Source organism: Marmota flaviventris, chromosome 5 (assembly GCF_047511675.1).
Source record: "Marmota flaviventris isolate mMarFla1 chromosome 5, mMarFla1.hap1, whole genome shotgun sequence".
Classification (NCBI taxonomy): domain Eukaryota; kingdom Metazoa; phylum Chordata; class Mammalia; order Rodentia; family Sciuridae; genus Marmota; species Marmota flaviventris.
In genome coordinates, this window is record NC_092502.1 from 5,255,817 (window position 1) to 5,277,167 (window position 21,351).

Consider the following 21,351-nt stretch of genomic DNA (forward strand, 5'->3'; position numbering starts at 1 on the left):
CACCTGAAGTGCCGATCCATTTCACCTCTCCACCTCACCTTTGGGCAGGCAACCTCAGGGTCCTTTACACCCCACTGACTACCAAAGCCCAGGCCAGGATTTGTGCTCATAGGCATGAACCTTGGAGGACAGGCCAGGGCCTGAGTCATCTGGCCCAGCCACTCCCTGCAAACTTATCTTGCTGCCACTCCTCAGGCCCAGCATGAGCCTGGCTGGCCGCCTCTGGCCATCTGGTGCCCCAGCTGCCTTCCTCCACACCCACTGTGTGCACTGGTGGGGGATCTACCTGCAACTTCACTCACCCCCACACATCAGCAGACCTGGCAGGGTCTGCCTGGACCCTGCAGGCCACTGTAGAGTTCTCTGCTATATTCCTGCAGGATCGGTGGGTGATATTTCTCCCAGGTAATAACTTGTAATGACACATTGGCCTGACTCTGTGCTCATTTCTCCCAGTTGACCTCAAGGCTGCCTGAGAGATGAGGTCCTGGCTCTGTTCCTCATCCTCACGCCTCAGGCCCCAGGGTTCCATGGCTACCAATAAACATAAACATGCACAGACAGACTGATTTGCCAGAAGCACGACCCACTGTCACCTTAAAACTCATCCATAGTGAAATTACATTTTGCTCAGATGACACTCCCACCGACCTGCCAGCCTTCTGGATGACATTAAAGACCTCACTGTACTCCTACAACTCTGCCTCCCCTTGGGGGAGCAGGTCCTTGGTTAATCCCCTACCTGCTCCCGTCTCAGTCTCCCCCCTCCCATAGATGCACTGATGGTGGTGGGAAATGTGCCTTCCAACTAATACCTTGGATTACCTCTTTCTCACTTCCAGAGTATGTGTTGCCCCAATTGTAATACACCAGTCCACACTGGCTGTCAGCAAATGGGTGCCACATTTTTAAAAATATTTATTTTTTATGTGATGCTGAGGGTGGAACCCAGTGCCTCCCACGTGCTAGGCATGCACTCTACCATTGTACAACCTCAGTCCCAGTGCCATATTTTTTAAACCTTCAGAATTGTTGCTGGGCTGTAGACCTATCATCATTATGTGCATCTATTCAGGTATCTCCTCTTCAGTGGTCTCATTTCTTTATCATTAGAGAATTCACAGAAGATAGAAAAACTAAAGTTGGTGGAAAGAAGATTAAGAAAAATGAGCATACTATATAAAGAAAAAGATTTAAATGATGACTATGCTATAGGAAGACCATGGAGTGGATCAGAAATAAGGAGAGGAAGGAGCTCAGTTATTCTTCAAATCTCCAGACCCTGGAAACATTAGTAGCTGCTCCACTGCGAAGGTGCACGCCCAGACTCCAGGGAGAAAGGCTCAGCTGGGCTCACCCTTAGGCAAGTATGTGCCTCCGAGTCGAGTTCACCTGGAATATCGTGAAGACCACAGAACCGGGCTACAATCAGCTAATTCCCTTCATGGATGCACTTCAGGTTACTTTGTAAAATCTTGTTAAACTTTGGACTTTTAAACTTTTGAGATAAGTAGTCAAATCTCCATAATGCTTCCCTTTCAGATGACTTGAATGTTGCATTACATCAAAGCACTCAAATAAAAATATTCCGTGGAAGGAAGAGTGAGGAAGAGAGAAAGAAGAGCTCAGCTTCCAAGGAGATAAGGATTACTTGAATGTCAATTTTTACTCCTGTGGTTGAGGGTGTCTGAGTTGTAAATCATCAGCAGAAGTGGTTAATTAAGACTCTTGAACCCCAGCCAGCGATAACCCATCCTGGCCATGAGCCCTTCTCTTGGTGCCAGGCGACAGAGGAGATAACCGGCGCCGCGGGGCAGCGGCAGCCACGCGGCCAGGCGAGGCCAGCACCATGGCCTCCGGGGCGCCCGGGGAGCGGCTCCGGGAGGAGGCCCGGTGCTCCGTGTGCCTGGATTTCCTGCAGGACCCCATCAGCGTGGACTGCGGCCACAGCTTCTGCCTCCGGTGCATCTCGGAGTTCTGCGAGAAGTCGGAGAGCGCGCAGGGCGACGTGTACGCCTGTCCTCAGTGCCGCGGCCCCTTCAGGCCCGAGAACTTTCGGCCCAACCGGCAGCTGGCCAGCCTGGTGGACAGCGTGCGGCAGCTCGGGCTGGGCGCGGAGCCTGCGGGGGCGCGCCAGTGCGTGCGGCACGGCGAGGACCTGAGCCGCTTCTGCGAGGAGGACCAGGCACTCCTGTGCTGGCTCTGCGACACCACGCCCGAGCACCAGGGCCACCGCACGGCGCCGCTGAGGGAGGCCGCCAGGAGCTACCAGGTGAGCGCGGGAGCCTGGGGTGCCGAGCTGGGCCGCGGGCCGCTCGTGTAGGGCGGAAGGCACCGGGGCACCGAGCTCCCGGCCCGCCGGGTCGTCCTGCCTCGGCTCCGGCTAGCCAGCGCGGGACCGGCTGCTTTCAAGCTGATCTTTTTCTTCCGGATCCCGAGCGGGCGGGCTGTGCGGCGCCGTGAGTCTCGGTGACAGCCCTGCACCTCTGTCGTACTCGCTTCCACTGACGGGATTCCTAGGGCGCGGCGTTTGCCTGGTGTCTGTCTAGGTCCCTTAACACCGGCACCAAGGCCACCCTCGGGCTCGGACCTTCGTGAGGAATAGCGTCTGCTGGGGCCTGGACTGTCTGGGTCCCCTGAAGTAGGGGGCCACTCGACTCCACACGAAGGTCTGGGAACGGAGAACTTGAGCATTCCCCTGAGGAGGTGCTTGACCCCGAGAGCGCTCCGAGGGACTCTGCCCAGGTGTCTTCCCACAGGTGCCCTCGGGTCCTGGGACATACTCTAAACACGTGCCTGTCCCGGCATCTGGAACAGCTGCTAGCACAGAAGAGGTCAAAGCTGTCTTTTTAATCTAAGGCACAGTTAGCCAAAGCACTCCATCACACTGTAATTAAGTTCCAAGTACCAGCTTTCTTAAAGCGTTCATTTATTTATTCTATTTGTTTGTTTTAAGTTAAGGACTGGGGTATTCACCAGCCAACATTCATCTGGACAATCTTGGAAATTTCTCTCGATTTTTCCTCTTGATTTCTGTTATCCTCTGCAAATTACAGGTACTAGGCGCTCTCTAGCCTACCTGAAAAGTCAAGTATGCTCCTGCCTGTCTAAATCCCCAAGGTACCATATAGAACATGGCTGCTGTGATATCCTTAAAGACGTTCTCTGTTTTCAGTAGTCAACTAGATAAAAAAATAAGTACCATCCAAACTCTTTGGCTTATCAATCACGACTTTCTAGTTTCTGAATTTCCCTTCCTTCTGCTCTTATCCGAGCCAAACATGGGACCCAGCAAAATTAGTCTAGTCACTCTTGTCCCCAAACATGCTCTTCTTTCACCTCCTTGCTTTTGCTCAGTGTCTTTGGTCCCAGGGAGCTTTCCTCCGTCTACAAGTGAGAATGGCTCTATTCCTTGCAAACACCAAACATATGCCTCTTTTTATTCTGATGCCACCATGAATTCTAATGTTACTTTATGTGTACTTTATATAGAGTATTATAAATTTTAAAGTGAATGATACATATGTAAGATTTATTGAATAAGTTTGGAGGTAGAATTTATATTATTTTCTACTAAAAACATATTTCTATATGTGTCTTTATGGGTGCTTCCTGTTTAAAAAAAAAGGCATGTATTTGCTTCTTGGAAGGGTCTTATCATTGAACAGAGATCTAATTTCTGGGTTTTTGTTTGTTTAATTGTTTGGTAGGCTTTTTATATACTTATTTTACTCCTCTTAAGATATACAGAATATTGTGTTTTTCACCTAAAGTATTTTATTTTATTTTATTTATTAATTTATTTATTGACACCAAGGATTGAACCCTGGGACTTTACCACTGAGCCACATCCTCAGACTTTTTATTTTTTTTTATTTTGAGATAAGGTCTCACAAGTTGCTTAGGGTGGTGTTAAGTTGCTGAGGCTGACCTTGAACTTGAGATCCTCCTGCCTCACCCTCCAAGTTGCTGAGATTATGGGCATGTACCACCGCACCTGACTTCATTTAACATATTTTAACCAACAAGATTTATTTTTGGTGAAATATCATGACTTATAGTACTTATAACAAACACTTGATTCCCATCGTTATAAGAAATTGTATCACTCTTCAACCTAGCACCAAGAGATGACATCTTACCTAATAATGTCTTCATTTCCCTCCATCTATTTTTTACATATTCATTATAAGCATTTTTTTCAAAATTGGCACTGTTATAAAATGTACTTATTTGACATTGTAATTCTATTTCTTGACATTGTTTCCTATCGTGTTAATGTAAAATGTTTTGCCACTCATTTTTACATTTTAGTCATTGTAGTTTTACTATCGTAATGGTGCAAGGAGCATGATTTTAGATGAATCTTTGCATCTGGTATTAGCTGAGTTACCAGTGAAGGTGTCCACTGCATTCTAGGGAGTTTTCCAGTTGATCCTGCAGGTCCTCACAGTCTGCTCCACACAGGAGAAGCTGCAGATGGCGCTGGAGCTGGTGAAGAAGGAGATGGAGGAGGCCCTGATGCAGGAAGCCAACGTGGGGAGGAAGACTGTGCTGTGGAAGGTAGGGGGCCTTGGGCCTGGGGAGCTGCAGGCACCACCCTCTTCCTGAGTCTCCATTCTCCAGCGAGCTTGCCATTTACTTAGGTGCTCCATAGAAACATCTCATGGCCATGCTGAATTGTCCCAGACCCCAAATGACATTGTTCATTTTTGTTTTTACCTCTGTCGGCAAGACCCTATCCAGATTATAAATAGCTTTACTCTCTTGATCTTACTGTGAAACTCACTGCTGGGGTGGGTGCCACCACCTGCTACTGTAGTGTCAAACTGTATTTGTCAGACAGTTAAATAGTGAATGCCACAGGCTTGGTGACAGATGTGGTGCAGTTCCCAGGGACCATCTATACAGGGAGGGAATTGGAGCCTTCAGCCTCCTTGGGTCATCCATCCAGGGTCCCCTCTTTCTGCAGCCCCTCCCCCCTTGTTTTCCTCCTACATTTCATTTACACACAGTGGCTGTGAACCTTATCTTCTCCTATTGCTATGTCTATTATAGGTAAAGTTAAGCCCTCCTCTCCTTTCCACAGCTGGAGAGGCTTTGGGTCACCATGCTTGCTGCTGCCATTCATGGCAGAGGCTGGAAAGTTGCTTGGCTCCCTACAGTGCCCAGAACAGCAACTGCACCCCTCAACAGTGAATTGTAGGTCAAACCTGACAAAGTGTCAAGGCTGTGAACTACATATAGTGCATGGGTGGATGGGTATATTATGTACAGAGCACAGTATACAACATGGTCAGATATATTTTATAGAATATTCCTCTTCTTTCTCCTCCAAGTCACCCTGCTAGAATCATTCTTTATATTATTTTCTTCCTCAGAAATATAGTTTGGGTTGGGGATGTGGCTCAAGTGGTAGTGCGCTCACCTGGCATGCGTGGGGCACTGGGTTCGATCCTCAGCACTACATAAAAATAAAATAAAGATATTGTGTCCACCGAAAACTAAAAAAAAAAAAAAAAAAAAAATTAAAAAAATTCTCTCTCTCTCTTTTTAAAAAAAAATTAGTTTGATATACTATCTTCATACAGATATTTACATAAGGACATTTATTTATTTATTTATTTATTTATTTATTTATTTATTGTGCTGGGCATTTAACTCAAGGTGCTCTGTCATTGAGCTACATCCAAAGCCCTTTTTACTTTTTATTTTGAGACAGGTCCCACTAAGTTGTAGAGGGTGGCCTTAAACTTGTGATCCTCCAGCCTCAGTGAGTCACTGGAATTACAGTGCAATACTGTACCTGGCTCATAAGGACCATTTTTGCTAACATTTTTCTTATGAAATAAGTCTTATGTTCTCCTATTGCTATGTCTATTATAGGTAAAGTTAAGCACTGATTCACAATCTTTATTATTTAAAGCTAATAATATTTAATTTTTTAAAATATTGGCCTGACCACAGATTTATGAAATCAGGAACCCAAGTGCAAGATCTGAATTCCCACATTTTAAAACCTCCAATGCATGTCATAACATAGAAGTGATGCTAAGATATCTCATTCAGAGGCGAGTAGCCATGTCTGAACTTCTTGGTCGCTCATGTTCACATGAGCCAGAACCATCAGGCACAGGCTTGATGGAAATGAGCTCTAAGTTCTGCAGCAGCACTTCTTCTTTGTTCACATCCAGACGGGCCGAGCAACATTCCAGCCTCTGCCATGAAAGGCAGCAGCAAGTGTGGTGACCCAAAGCATCCCCAGCTGTGGAACTGGAGAGGAGGGCATTGTGGCCCAGGTTCACAGCCACTGTGTGTAAATGAAATGTAGGAGAAAACCAAGAAATTATCAGGTTTAAAAACAAAACGGACAACCCAAGGTGGCACTCAAGAGGGTGGCGTGAAGGAAGCTGGGCTGCCGTAGCCCCTCCACCTCATCATCCCTGGTGCACCCCTGGACTCCCCTCCCTGTGACAGTGCTCAGCCCTCTCTCCAGCAGCCTGCCCTGGGAGACAGTGTGCATTTCTATGAGCCATGCCTCTTAGGAAGCAGAATGTGGAATGCAGAGTCAGTGTCCCTGAGGAGGAGGACAAGAGTGTATGAGTTAGTGATTTAGAAAACTGTAAAGGAGGTAGGAATGCAAAATGGGAAGAAGGAAGTGGGAGACCTTGATGCTGTGGCCAGTGGGGCCCTCAGCTCCTTGTCAGGAGGGGCAGGCTGTCACTCAACAGCACTCAGCCTCTGCGGTGGATGACGATGACGGCAGCAGGCGGCACCTCCCCTAGAGGGGCGATCCAAAGTCCAAAGTACCTCCAGACATTTGGGGAGAACTATTATTTGGATTACAAATATATATATATATATATATATATATATATATATATATATATATATATATATATCTTTTATAATAATTTTGATGGTAATTTATGTCTTTCAGTTAAACCAAGAAACTATCAGGTTTAAAAACAAAACGGACAACCCAAGGTGCAGATGCTTTGGGAGGGTGACTTGCCGCTCATGCTCAGTTTAAAGCTGGGTTTCTAGCTACTAATTTCAAAAGAATAACATTTAGATGCGATATCCTGTGCACAGTGTGATCCTTAGGTTCAGTCAGACACCGATGTGTGAGGGCCAGGTGTGCTTCAGGGGCAGAGCTGCTTGCCCAGCCAGAGTGAAGCCAGGGGCTCTGTCCTCAGCACCAGGAAAGCAACAACAAGAGCCGTGATGGGAGATTGGGGTAGGGGCTGGTGTATTATCCTGGAGTGAGTGGCCTGCTTGGAAGTTAGTTCTTCTGGACTCTGCAGAGGACACCGCCTTGTGCTGGTTTCTTGCTTCTCCTGGGACAAGAGAACATCTGTGTGTTCTCCTGTCACATTGTCCCTCACAGCCCAGGCCTTCTGCTCTTCCTGGCCACCCATCCAGCAGCAGAGCCAGCCCTCTGCTGTGGGGCCACACAGGCTCTCAGAGGTGCTGCATTTGACTCGTGATATTGAAACCCGAATGTCGAAGGCCTTGCCTCTGGCCCTGCAGCACAAGGAGGCCCACAGCCACAGTCTTCCCAGACTCTGAGCTTGAAAACCCCACCGGCCACCTCTCCTATTCCCGGCCTCTGGTTTCTGAGGTCCTCCCCAGAGGTGCAGAGTGAGGGGGGTTGGGTTCAGGGGTGGGGGTTGATGCGGGACATCCCTTCTCTGGCTGCCCATCCCACACACCTTGCCCCAGCCTGATGGGGTCTCCTGTTGCTCCAGGAGAAGGTGGAGATGCAGCGGCAGCGCTTCAGGTTGGAGTTTGAGAAGCACCGCGGCTTTCTGGCCCTTGAAGAGCAGCTGCAGCTGCGGAGGCTGGAGGAGGAGGAGAGAGCCACCCTGCAGAGACTGCGGGACAGTAAGGACCAGCTGGCCCAGCACAGCAAGGCCCTCAAGGAGCTCGCAGAGGAGCTGGAGGAGAGGTGCCAGCGCCCAGCCCTGGGGCTGCTGGAGGTGAGGTGGCCTCAGGAGGCCAGGCCCACAGAGGCTGAGGGGATGGGGACAAGCCTTGGCATGGGACACGAAGGTACCCAGCTCTCTAGGACAGAGCTCAGCAGTACTTCCTTAGAAGGCATCTTACGACCGAATACTGGGCCCTGAGTCAGGAGGAACCCAGAGGACCATTTAGCTCATGCAAAAGACAAAAACTTCAATACGTGATGAGTTAAAATTAATTATTTATGGAATCGTGAACAGCTGGAGCAAGGATAAGCTGCGCCATTCTGGCTGAGAAACCGTCTTTTGTCAAAGATGATATTGCTGATTTTCATGAATGTTCAACCCCCAAAGCCTCTGGCAGCCCATTTCATGGAAAATAGCCAGAAGTATGAGCAGTGCTTCACCTAGTCCAGCTTGAAATTCCCGTGTTAAGTCCTAAGGGGAGTATATAGTGGGAGTGTATGGACTCCCATGCAGATTTCTCAATCTTTTGGGACTTCAGAGCAGCCTTTTTAAAGTTTTAATTGGAGACAGGGTCTCACTCAGAGGCTCAGGCTGGCCTTGAACCGCTCCCTCCTGCCCCAGCCTCCCCAGGGTCTGGGGTCACAGACACGGCCATTCCGCCCTACAGGTGTTGTTCACAGGGTCGCCTGCAAGAGAAATTCATTCACCTGGTACTTTTCTCTGTACTTTGCCCCGGTGACAGACGAGGATTCTAACCTAAAAGAGAGTGCAGATCCCCACTGAGCAGCTGGCCCACAGTGTCCCAACTGACTCGCCTCTGGACACTGCAAGTTCCAGACACATAAACCTAGTTGCTGTCCTGGGACATTTACAAACACAGTTGTCAATATTGTGGCATCTGATGGGGAATCACTAAGTAACTGCATGAAACGCTTTTATCTACCAAGCACTTTATTTAATCTGCCCATTCTATCTCCATTACCAATGTCATGGCTGTGCTCATTTCCTAATGAGTAAACAGAGAGCCAGAAAGAAATTAATTTTTCAAGTATAGGTGTCAAGTAAGCACAGGAACGTTGGCATTTTCAAAAATAATATTCACTGCATTATCTCAGATAACATCTCATTTAAAATGAGTATTTCTTTGCACCATATAAATGTTAAAATGGTTTATAGTACAAATCATAGTAAGAATATAGTCTTACATAATTTTTGTCTGTGTCCTCTCTCTTTCTTCTCTGATACCAATGATCTTCATTTTACCCCACTGGCCAAGACCCAGGCCGATCATGTCCATAAAGGACAAGGCAAATGGTTTCCCTGCATTCATGCCTTATTGAAATTTGTCCGACTGTTGGCCACTTTTAGGGAAGAAGACAAGTGTGTTGGAGGTGACCTTTTTGTTACCTGATTTGAGATACACTGTTGTTGGATAGTAATGACTTCCTTTCTTATATCCTTAGACAGTTAGTAGCTTTGTCTGTTGGTTCAGAGAATTCGAATTTGAAGATGACTTTTTCTGGAGTACTGGGACAGAACACAGGGCCCTGTTCAAGTCAGGCAAGCCCTCGACCATGAGCAATATGTCCAGTCCCAGGATCTAGGCCGTACTTATATCTGTTCCTCGAGTAAATTCCGAAAACATGGAGGATTTTTACCCTAATTCCATCTGTATAAAATGCAGAATGTAACTGTTAAAATAGCCCAACAACCAGAGCTATCAGTTGACAATCCATAGTTCATGGATAGGTTTCATGGGAATTAGTATAAACTTTGTGTAGTCTGACTCTGTTCTAATTATATTCCTGATTTTTAAATTTGAGAGTCATGTGAGAATTCAATTATAGCCTTTTTTGCCTTTAATTAACAGAGATTCACTGTCACCTGCAGTCTTATGTTGCTTGTTAATTATTTCCAGTACATTCTAAAGACATTTTCGTGGTGTGTCCCCAGTCAACTGTGGGAAGCACTTACACCTGCTTGTGTCTCTTACTTCCAGGGTGTGCAAGGAGCCCTGAGCCGGTAAGTGTACTTTCCGCTCCAGTGAGGGAGCGGGGGAGGCCGAGAGGGCTGGTGTGGCCATGCTGACATTTCCAGGTTCTCTGCTCTTCTCAGAAGTAAGGCTGTGATGCCGCTGGAACCAGAGACCATCCCCATGGAGCTGAAGACCCCATGTCGCATCCCTGGCATGCGGGAAATGTTGAGGAGATTCCAAGGTGGGTGGAGCCCTGGAGCCTGGGAACTGATGCTGAGAGTGTGGGGCTTACTGCTGCCCTTACTGCCCTGGCCTGTGGCCACAGCAGAGCAGCCACAGCAGAGCCTCAGGTCTCTGAGACTCACTGTGTGAGTGTGCTCTCATATGCGAGTGAACTCTCAGGGTGTCGTGGCCTCTCACCTGGGGCCCAGCCTGGCAGACCTCCAGCTCCTTCCCGGGTACAATGCATCAGCCCTGCCCAGCAGAACATGTGGGTGTCTCCCTCGAGGAGTCGATCAGTTCTCCAGGGTTGCCCCGCTGGCTCCCACTCACTCTATTCTGACACTGTCCACCTGCAGGCATCATCGAATCCCACAGGTTGAGGGCCTGGTCCTGCAAAGCTGTGCCCTGCTTCAGGAGCAAGGAACAAGCAGGCTGTGGCTTGTGCCTCTGACCAGCCAACTGCAAAGCAGCTTTCCCAGGACCCGCTCTATGAGCGCGGTTTGTTTGCTAGAGCAGCCCCCAGAACTCAGACCCTACTCACACTTGGTCAGTTATTGTACAGGGTGTTGCAGAGGATGGGGACCAACAGCCGGGTGGAGGAAACCAATAGGGTTGGTGTGAGGAGGGGCAACACGCCCTCTCTGGGTGCTCCTTGCAGGATCTCCTTGTGTGCAGCCACTGTCAAGCTTCGCCTTTGGGTTTATGGAGGCTTCATTTAGCAGGCATGACCAGTGACACCACTGGCCACTGCTGGCCCCTGGAGCTTCAGCCCCCACTCTCCTCCCAGAGGCAGGGGGATGTTGGACTGAAGGTTCTATCCCTTTAATCCCAAGGGGTTTCTCTGGAAACCAGTCCCCATCCTGAGGTCATCTAGGCCACCAAGCACCAGCCATCTCACTAGCATGCAAAAGAGTCCCTTGTCTCAGGACTTTTGGGAACTGGTGTGTCAGGACCTGGGACATAGACCAAAAATATACTGCACTCTCTCACCATGACTCATGCACTGCCCTTGGCCTTCCTGAGGATTTCAGTGTCAGGCTGTGAAGGGGTGGAGCAGTGCACCTGCCTGCAGGAAGAGGGAGGGGACATTTGTGCACAATCCGAGCAGATGCCAGTCAGGGACACCCAGAGGGTCTGCACCAAATGGCTTTGTTCACCCAATCATGTTGTTCTTTAAAATGGTGACGATTCAATATTTTTACTATTTCCTTTTAAAATTTACTTTGCACCACATAATACAAACTGTGGCTTCCCAGGGACAGTCTTGTCCTGTAATGAGAAAACCTACCTCAGTTGTAGCACCCAGTGACCCCCCCACCCCGTTGGGTGGACAGGTGAACATACACTAGCCATGTGACTTGATGAGGGCCTTTGCAGCACACCCCCAGACTCTGTCACCTCCTATGCTTTTCCTTTTTACCGAATGAAATAGTTAGTGAATGAATCCAGCCCATGCTGCCTAGTTTATGCTGCCCTTTCTACCAGTGGAGTGAATCATTGAAGAACAAAAGCAAATCAAATGTGCTATGACCGTGATTCACGGTACAAATACTGACTTCAGTTACCCAGGCACATGGCTATGAGGAGAGGACAGGGACTTCTGGAGAGTGTGATTTGATGCATGTTAATAATTATAATAATAGAAAGAAAAATCTGCCTGACGGGGAGAGGAGCAGAGCATCGGGCAGCAGGAAGTGCGGCAGGTGTGCTGGGACTGTGAGGACAGGATGGTGAGGGAGCCCAGGGGGAGGGCAAGGAGGACAAGGATGCAGCAGGGCTGGAGAGGTGGGCTGCTTCTGTGAGCAGCACTCAGTGGGAGAGCACAGGGTGTCCCTGGGCAGGACTGACTGGCCTTGTGTGCACATCATCCGGGTGCTTTATTGTGATGAATTAAAGGCACCAAGACAGCAGCTGGTGTCCTTTATCACTGTTCAGTGACAGATGAGTGTAGGTACCCCCAGTGTTGGTATGAAAGGTGCCAGATGGCCACATCCTTGGCCAGCCATGGAAGCGGAGCTGCTGGGATCTGCTCCTGGATGAGCTGTGTTTTGTGGTGAGAGGAGAGTGAGGAGGACCCATGGTCTTGGACCCCGAGAACTGCCACACAAAATGGCTGGTTGTGCTGATGGCCATGCTGCAGGCAAGGCCCACGAAGGGCAACTGGTTTGGGGGCAGGTTGGCAGATACTTAGCATCCAAAACTGGCCAGGGAGGCAGATGAGTTCACAATAAGGACCTTCAGGGGAGAGGCCAGGCTGGCAACACGCACTGCAATCAGTAGCAGAGGACTGGAGTTGACTGGAGAGTTGAGTGAGCCAACCTAGAACCACAGGGCTTGAGCCGAGAAAGAAGTCCCCAACTTGGCACTGCAGCTTGTCCTGGGGCAGTGAAGGAGGAGAGGGGACGCCAAGATGGAGGGAAGCATGGGTGCTGGTGAGTTTGGAAAAGAGCAGGAGTCTCTCCAGGACAGTCAGGTCCTCATGGTGTTTACCAACACAGGACCATCCGTTCACCACCCTGGTGGCTGCTGGGCATGTGGGCAGGACAGTTTGCTGTGCATAATGGCCCCATTACCCTTGACAGCCAAAGCTCTTTCACAGATTTCTTTGGCTAACAATGGAGCTGAGCATTGTGCATATTAAATGAGCCCCGCAGTTCCCACCCCACCAGCCACATTCCAGGCTGGTATTTGCTTCCTGTGGAGTTGGGAAATCAGGTACAGTCTTTGAATCTCCTCATCAATATTGTGAGGTGGTAGTAACCACATTAAGGGTGGCTTCCTAACCTGGTTTGGTGGCACATTCCTGTAATCCCAGCAGCTGGGGAGGCTGAGGCAGGAGGATCATGAGTTCAAAGCCAGCTTCAACAATGGCAAGGTGCTAAGCAACTCAGTGAGACCCTGTCTCTAAATAAAATACAAAATAGGACTGGGGATGTGACTCAGCGGTTGAGTGCCCTGAGTTCAAGCCCTGATACAAAAAAAAAAAAAAAAAAAAAAAAGAAGAAGAAGAAGAAGAAGAAGGTGGCTTCCTGATTTAACATAGGTAATAAACACACAGAGCCTAGTGATGTGGCCAGTCAGGTTTAGGTATCCATAGAAGTTCATGACATGTGGCTTGAAGATGAATTGGACTAGTACAAGTAGTAACTGTTTTTGCCATGACCTTAAGGTCTGTTAATGAATTTACTACCTTTGAGTGCTTACAAGGAAGTACTCTGGTTTTGATGTAGATGCATTTGCCTACTATGTATGTGAGTCAATCCTGCATCAGTCTTGCTGGGACTCCACAGTACATGTTAGATGGTCCTCCTGTTGTGGAACCAATCACTACAAACAGCCACTTTAGACCACACCCACTAGTTAGCTCACAGGTCCAAAGATCAGACTTGCAGGTGGGAGTAGCTGACTCCCTTGCTTGGGTTAGGGTTTCTGAAGGCCAAAATCAAGGACTGAGCCTCTCTGAGGAGTCTGGGGAAGGACTTTCCAGCTGGAGTTCCCTGCAGCTGCAACGCCATGGTCCTTGTTTTCCTGCAAGCCATTATTTGGGGCCACTCTGCTCCAGAGCCTCTCACCTTCCTCTCATGTGACCCTCCCCACCTTCCACCCTGGCAAGGCTGTATCAGAGCCAAGTCTAAGACTCTCTTCTGGCACCATCCTGATAGCTAGAGGACTTTCTAGTTTTAAAGGGCTTGTGGGATTAGGTCAGACCCTCCCAGATAGCCTCTGTTGTCCTAGAATGTCACATAATCATGAAGGTAATAACACCAGGGCATGGAGGTCAGGGCATCTAGTGTACAATTCCCCCAACCACAGTTACACCACTTTGAAAGTAGTGAATTTCATATTAATGATATTATCTTATACAATCCCCAAGCAGTTTATAATTTCATGCTAAGCGCAGATGATCCTAAGTGCACCCAGGAGCTCTGGGTGCAGATGAAAAGGTGCCTTCCACTGGGCGTTTGGCTTCCCAGCAAGCTGACAGCAGCGCTGTTCTAATGGCCTGGTCATGCCAAGGCCTCCCTGGGCGCCCCAGCAGGTTGAAGATTTGCTCAGACCCTGGAGAAAGGCCTATTTCTTGGGCAGTCTGAGAGGGTGTTGCCGACGCTCACCCCCGGGGGCGTCTAGTCCTTCCCGTGCATTCACGTGTCCCACCACTCTCTGCAGTGGACGTGAAGCTGGACCCTTCCACGGCGCACCCCAGCCTCCTGCTGACAGCCGACCTGCGCAGCGTGCAGGACGGGGAGCTGTGGAGGGACGTGCCCCGCAACCCCGAGCGATTCGACACCTGGCCCTGCATCCTGGGCTTGCAGAGCTTCTCATCAGGGAGACACTACTGGGAGGTGGTGGTGGGAGTGCGGGCCGAGTGGGGCCTGGGCGTCTGCCAGGACTCGGTGCAGAGGAAGGGGGAAGCCACGCCATCCCCGGAGAACGGCGTCTGGGCCCTGTGGCTGCTGCGCGGCTGCGAGTACATGGTGCTGGCCTCCCCGTCCGCGCCCCTGCTGCAGCTAGAGCGGCCGCGCCGCATCGGGGTCTTCCTGGACTACGAGGCGGGCGAGGTGTCCTTCTACAACGTCACGGACGGGTCCTACATCTACAGCTTCAGCCAGGTGTCATCGGGTGTCCTCCGGCCCTACTTCTTCGTCTGCGACGAGGCCCCGCTGATCTTGCCACCTATGGCAGAAGCGGAGGCAGAGAACTGGGCGTCCGGGGGCCACCCTGACCCTCCTCTCGTGGGCGACCTTCAGTCCTGAAGTGCTGTGCTCAGGGTCCTCCCGCAACCTATCCAAGGGCCCTGGAGAGCGGCGGAGGAGGGACATACAGCTTCACCAGGTGCCCAGCTCAGGGCAGCCTCTTGCTCGGGCCTGAGGAGGTTCCTTGAAATCCAAGCAGACAGGAGATGCTGTGCATGCGGGAACGTTGGACCTGGAGGGTCTCCTCAAACTATTCCCGGATGGCCCCCCACTTACTCGATGGCTTTTCTTTCAAATTAATAGTCTCGTATTAAAGAGTTCTGTATGTTCGTTATAATTTCCATTCTTTTCAGTGTCTTCTCTCCCAACGCTGAATCTCCGGGCTGAGAGCTGGAAACCCTGCAGGGGGCCCGAGGAGGCTGAGGCTCCCTCCGAGCCCTCCCTCACCTTCCTGGCTGGCTCCTCCTCTGTCTCATTCCTTGCCCCCCCCCCCCTTTTTTTTCCTGGATACCTCTGGTTGTTTAAAGTTTCGTTTCCTTTTACATCAACATATTCAAAATCATCCTTCACAAGTGTGTCTTTATTCTGGGAACAGTTTTTGAGGGTCGTGAAATTCATTGCTCCGACCATAACATGGATTTCGATCTTCTCTCTTTATCTCTGCAAATGTTTGTAAAAGTAGGAATGCCCTAGATATTTGATCCAACTGGTTTTCTTCAGAGTCAGGAGGGACTAAGGAAGGTTTGCATCAGCTTGCCAAAGGGCTGCGCCCATTCATGGGGCCAGAGGACAGCTGCAGCCTCCTGCCTGCTCTGGGGACTGGCCCCAGGACCACAGCAGGGGTCCTTCCCTCGGGGGTCTCCTGTGCCTGGAACAATTTACTGGCCCTCACAGTATTAGGGTAGGTATTTAAGGTCATGATTGATGTGACTAGTTTAAATTAACTGTGTTATTTAAATAAAATGGTGTCGTTGAAAATGAAATGATAAAAATAACTTATTTTTGAATTATATTCTGTACCTTTCCAACAAAATCCTTTAAAGGTCATTGAAGACCCCCTATTCTGCCACCTTTGTCTTCATTTTTATCTAATATGTAATTGCTAAAGAAATATTGTAATATTCTAATGCTAAATGCTTAAATGATGAACAAATATAAATTATGAGCAAATTTAATTAATGTTATCTTGATAATCTGTCCAAAGTGTATTCTTCCTTTTTAACTCCATCTCAAAGTTCAAGATGCTTTTTTCTTCCGGGAGATTTCTGCGACTGTCCTTCCCTGGCCTTGCAATCATGTGAATGACAACTTTCTTTTCAGATTCTTAATTGTCTGATGACAAGTAAGTGCTTGCCCTCTCTGCCTCTCATTTGCAAACAGAAGAGGTAGAAAGATGTTGTAGAAACCAAGCTGTCTCTGATGTACAGGCAGTGCAGGGGACAGCTCTGCAGTGCAGCCTTCCCCACCGGGATGACAAAGGCTCTCTGGGGTGAAACCTCCAGGGACCTTGCCATTCTCTGGGACAGGAAGCCTTCTCTGTGGGAAGTGGCAAGTCTACAAGCCTCTGCTCTCTCTGCAGGGTGAAGGGGAGCCTCAGGAACACCCCTGGAACCTGACAGCCTTGTCTCAATAGTGGCCTTGAGACTTGTCACCTCCTGGGTTTTATTTTGATTTCTGTGGGCCACTAAATGTCAGTCCTTCTCAGCTCCAGTGTGCTAAGCTTCAGGGATCTCCACAGTTCCTATTGCGATCTCTTCTTCATTCCTTCCAATTCCCTAAGAGGTTCCCACCATTCCCCTGGGATTCTGGCTCATTTCCCGCCAGATCCTCTAAATCTGTATCTAATTCCTGACCTTCTTCATTCTTTCTCCTGAGCCTTAGCTTTTCACAGTCAAGTGCCACCAGTCATCAAAATAGATATTCTAGGGGCTGGGGACATAGCTCGGTTGGTAGAATGCTTGCTTTGCATGCACAAGGCCCTGGGTTCAATCCCCAACACCAAAAAAAAAAAAAAAAAAAAAGACATTCTAAGTTCTATATGCCTAAATCTTAACCACAAATATCTCCAGGTCTCCCTGAATGATAAAAAGATATTTAAAGCCCTCCCCTTCTGAAGGGAGGCCTGCTCATTTCTCTGTCACGTAGACCAAACACCTCAGTGACTCCTTTCTGCATTTCACTCTAGCTCCCGTCCCTCAGCGGTAACACCCTGTTGGCTCCCATGGACCAGAGTCCAGTCAGCCCTTCCCCACCCCCATCCTGGTAGTCTGAGCTTCCCCTCCCTCAAGATCACTGGGTTCATCTCACAGTGGTCCCTTCACCTCTGAATGTAGCCCTCATTGCTCTAAGGTTTATTTAAAAAATTTTTTTTTCCCTCTCTTCTCCCCTCTCCCTCTCCCTAACAAGATTTGGAAGACAGTGTCATCTTTTCTTCCCCTAGTTAACTGCCCTCGAACACCTGCTACAGGAAGAGGGTGCCTGCTGAGAATCTGGGAAGTGAGGATCTCCAAAATGTGAATACTAATAGGCCATCAGGGCAACCTGAAGGCCCCCTCCTGGAATGTAACTCTTGAAAAAAAAAAAAATTAATCTCCTTTGCTAGCAAAGCAATGAAGCTTTTCTTTCCTTTTCCTCAAAACCTTGGCCTCATTATCAAATTGCATTGGAGACAGGGACCAAGGTTTTGGTTACAAATCTTGGCACCCCAGATGGGACCTGAGAAGAAGCCCTGGCTCTGGGTTTCTTGGACAGTCCTGGCACCCCATGAACTGCACTTCCATGCTAAGGATGTAAGATGAACTTTTGGAGAGCTCCTGGAAAGTTAGGGGTGAGTGGGCCTCGGGTGGAACTGAACCAGAGGAGCTATTCCTGTAAGTAAAGGGAGGGACGGAGGGACTCCCAGCAGCTGCTGAAGCCCCTGAGCTCAGGGGGACTCCCACCTTCCTTCCCTGCACTGTAAGGATCCCTCCATCTTGGTCTACTTGGAGAAAAAGGAAACTGAATGCAGTAAAGTTTCGGCACCTTGGCCACCTGGTAAGCTGCCCAGTGCACACTGAGACCTTTGATTCTACACTTCTGGTCCCCTTTGTGGGAGCACCTGGTTCCCCACCCCTATGGGAACATCTGTGACACCACTGATGTAGGAGTCGCAGATAAGCGGGAATTGGGAACTTGGGGAGATTTTCCCACCATCTTGTCTGTTTTAAAGGTCCCCATCTGTCTGCCATGGTTTGGGGATCCTCTATGTTTCTCTGTCATTATGTTTCTTTGTTTGTATCTGTTTCTGGCCCTTTAAGACATGGGCAATAAGGAGTTGATCCTATAGATTGTTTCTTGGGAAAGATCTTGACTGAATGGGCTACCTATAGATGTAAACGTGACTAAGAAAAAATCATGTTTTACTGTGACAATCTGGTCTTTGGTTTTCTAAATTATTGTACAGTTGGGAGTTGGTCTGTCAGAGATAAAATAAGTGTTCTGTATATACAGACATGTAGGCCATTACATAATAAGGAGTCTTAACAGTCAAAACTAAGTTGGATGCAAAAGGTGCTGCCCTAATGTGTGAGCAGCAGAACACCAAAGGAGGATTGAAAAAAAGAAGTTGTTTTCCTTTCAACCCAGTGCTGACAGTGTGAGCACCTTCTCAGCCTGGCCCCAGGCAACTTCAAATCATCCTGCTGTGGGTCAGGATCACCAGTTCTTGGATCAAAGAATAAACAAATAAATGAATAAAACTCAAGAAAGCTGCCTGGTCTGTAGAGAAATGGGCAAACAGGATCTGCCCTCTACTCTGCTTTTTAGCCACTCTTTGCCCAGGGATAAAAGTTTGAGACCGGGGCTCAGTTTGCTGCCTCTGAAATCAAATGAAATGTGTGCGGGCTGTAGGTCTCACTGATTTTCTTTCTGTGTTCTTGTCTCATGGGTTCAAAGAATGAAATCCATGGATGATGGCAAAGGATAAAAATTTTTTTAATTATTTTTGAGTGAGGAAAAAGAAATGAAATTCCCCATCATGTGAGGAAGAAAGTGGCGGAAAGCTTTTTTCCACTTGAGTACACTAGTCTGGGAACTTAACGCTGCTGGATAAAGGCTCTGATCAGAGTCCATGCTGAACAGACATTAAAAGCGTTCGAACTAATTGTTGGAATCTATGCTGTAGGATGTTGGGAAGGGATAAAAGTTACTGGCTTGGCTGTGACTTTCTATTTGGCTGAATGCCTTTAGCCCTGAAGTCTGAATTTTTTATTTTGCAACCTCCTTTTGGGTCCACCCCCATTTCCATTTTCCTGCCACCCTGGGGACAAAGGAGTGGACTGGAATGCTGGACCTCACTGGGTTTACTTTACATTTGGAAAAATTAAACAAATAAATAAATAGCCTTATCTGGAGCCCATTACACTCATTGTCTGATGATTAACTAGCCTATCTTAATGGGGTGTAAAAAAATAAAAATAAAAGCTGCCAGTCACTAGGAAAGGGGCAATGGGTTCCAGTACTCTTCAATAAAACAATAACCTGGGGAGAAAATAGTCTCCCCTTTCTAAGCTCTGACAGCATGTCCTATTTGGTCAGAGGACACTTGTGGGTGCAGCCCTACTTGTTGCCCAAAAAGCTAAAATACAAGGGCCTAAGCACTTATGTCTTGGCCCTGCTGATTTCTGCAGAGAGAGGTCCCTAACAGTCTTTGTATGGTCAATGTGACCTTCCTTGTACAGAATTCCCTAGATACATACACACATACAAATGTAGAGAGAATCTCTGGGTACAATTGACAGTGGGGAACTCACTTAAAGTTGATGGCATTATGATGATGATAAGGGAGACTGGTCAAACAAGGATAACCTGTGCTCCAACCTCTTGAGCACAAACTGGAAGGGAAAAAGATTAAGGCACAATTTTTTGTTTTTAAATATTCCAGACTGATCCCTCTCCTGGGATAAAATTTGTTATAAAAATTAAATGTACAAATAACATGCTCACGCAAAGAGTAACAACTTCATTTGCAAGTGCCTTCCTCTCTGCTGGAGGTCTCCTAGAAGAGAAGGAGGCCTTTCTGGCCAGAGGGACCCTGAGAAAGTGATCAATGTTTTCTCAACCACAATTTTATTTTAGGAGGAAATAACTTGCCCTTGAGGGGAAGGGATAACTCCTTAAGAGAGAGACATTAATGGGGATTCATCCTCTTCTGGACGGTTGTTGGAAATGTGACTTGAGTCAGCTTTTCCAGATCTCCTACTCTGCCTATGCTGCCTGTTAAAAAACTCCACACTAATGAGGAACAATTTGTGCAAGGCTTGAGCTCTAAAATATTAAAGTGCGATGCCCATTACTTTTAGGTTTTTTCTTTATTAGAGAAAGAGATACCTTACAATTTTGGCCAGGCTTGATTTTTTTTTCATGAATAACCTGAATATATATGTCACTAGAGATATGTATACATCTGAAACTAAATATGTTTGTCTGAGCCTTATCTAAATGTTCTGTAGAAGTTTATAAAAATGAAAGTTCATATAAGTTTAACCAACAAGCGCTATCTTTTATATATTGCATCTGACATAAAAGAGCCACACTGCCAATTGAGAAACTGATATAAATCTGTCTGCTTTAACTAAGTCTAGTTCTGACCAATAACACTGTTCTCTAAATGTATAAGAGATTTAAGGCTATCCTTTGATTTTTGGTAGTGCTGCTAAACTCTGCAAACCTGTAACAATCTATGAATTCTGAATTTTACTGTAAAAAAATTAAACCTGATTAATATAAGGACATCTGTGTAATCATGATGCTAACTACTAGTTCTTTGCATATTAAGTATACTCATGTTCTTCTAACATACAAGTTTTAAAATATAAAGCTTGGAAAAGCACTTTACCAAGCTAATGTTCTCCAAACTAAATTTGTCTGAAATGGTAATTTTAAACTTAAAGAAAGAGAAATTTAATTGGAGATTCCTTTATGTCATTTAGTGTTCTGTAACAGGACCTGTTATCAATAAGATACACACACACACACACACACACACACACACACACACACACATATATATATCTATCTATCTATCTATCTATCTATATATATATATATATATATATATATATATATAATTTTGTTACTTTTAAAAATATTTATTTATTTTATTTTTTTTTCCTAGGTGGACACAATATCTTTATTTTTATGTAGTGCTGAGGGTCAAACCCCATGCCTCAGGCATGCCAGGTGAGCACTCTATGGCTGAGCCACAACCCCAGCCCTTATGTTACTTTTTATACTGGGGTAAATGTAATTTAAAAGATAATAAGTGCCTGAACTTTTTAAAGGTGGATATTGTAAAACATGAAAACATCTTACCACTTTCCACAAAAAGGTTAAAAGCTCTCTAAGCTTTTCTTTCATTCATATTTCAGATATATGAAGAGCCCCACCCTACCTTAGATAAGGCTCTGGCTCCCACTTCAGCCCTTGGCCAGCATAGGCTTCATAGGTGAAGGTTTGCTACCTGGGAATCCAAAAGGAGTTTGAATTTAAG

The 21,351-nt window shown here is 47.3% G+C and overlaps 1 protein-coding gene across 5 annotated transcripts; it reads left to right on the forward strand.

Annotated features, from left to right (window-relative positions):
* Positions 1-1,599: 1,599 nt before the first annotated feature.
* Positions 1,600-15,997, forward strand: LOC114083798 (E3 ubiquitin-protein ligase TRIM58-like). Of its 5 annotated transcripts, none has more exons than XM_071611953.1 (6): positions 1,613-2,272; positions 4,420-4,563; positions 7,752-7,982; positions 9,931-9,953; positions 10,029-10,147; positions 14,296-15,997. In XM_071611953.1, exons 1-6 carry the CDS (start codon positions 1,850-1,852, stop codon positions 14,880-14,882), a joined length of 1,527 nt encoding a protein of 508 aa, XP_071468054.1. In that variant the 5' UTR covers positions 1,613-1,849; the 3' UTR covers positions 14,883-15,997. The 5 variants fall into 5 exon arrangements, with proteins under 5 accessions (XP_071468058.1, XP_071468054.1, XP_071468055.1 ...); XM_071611954.1 differs by having other exon boundaries at positions 1,633-2,272; positions 10,047-10,147; XM_071611955.1 differs by having other exon boundaries at positions 1,634-2,272; positions 4,468-4,563.
* Positions 15,998-21,351: the final 5,354 nt, after the last annotated feature.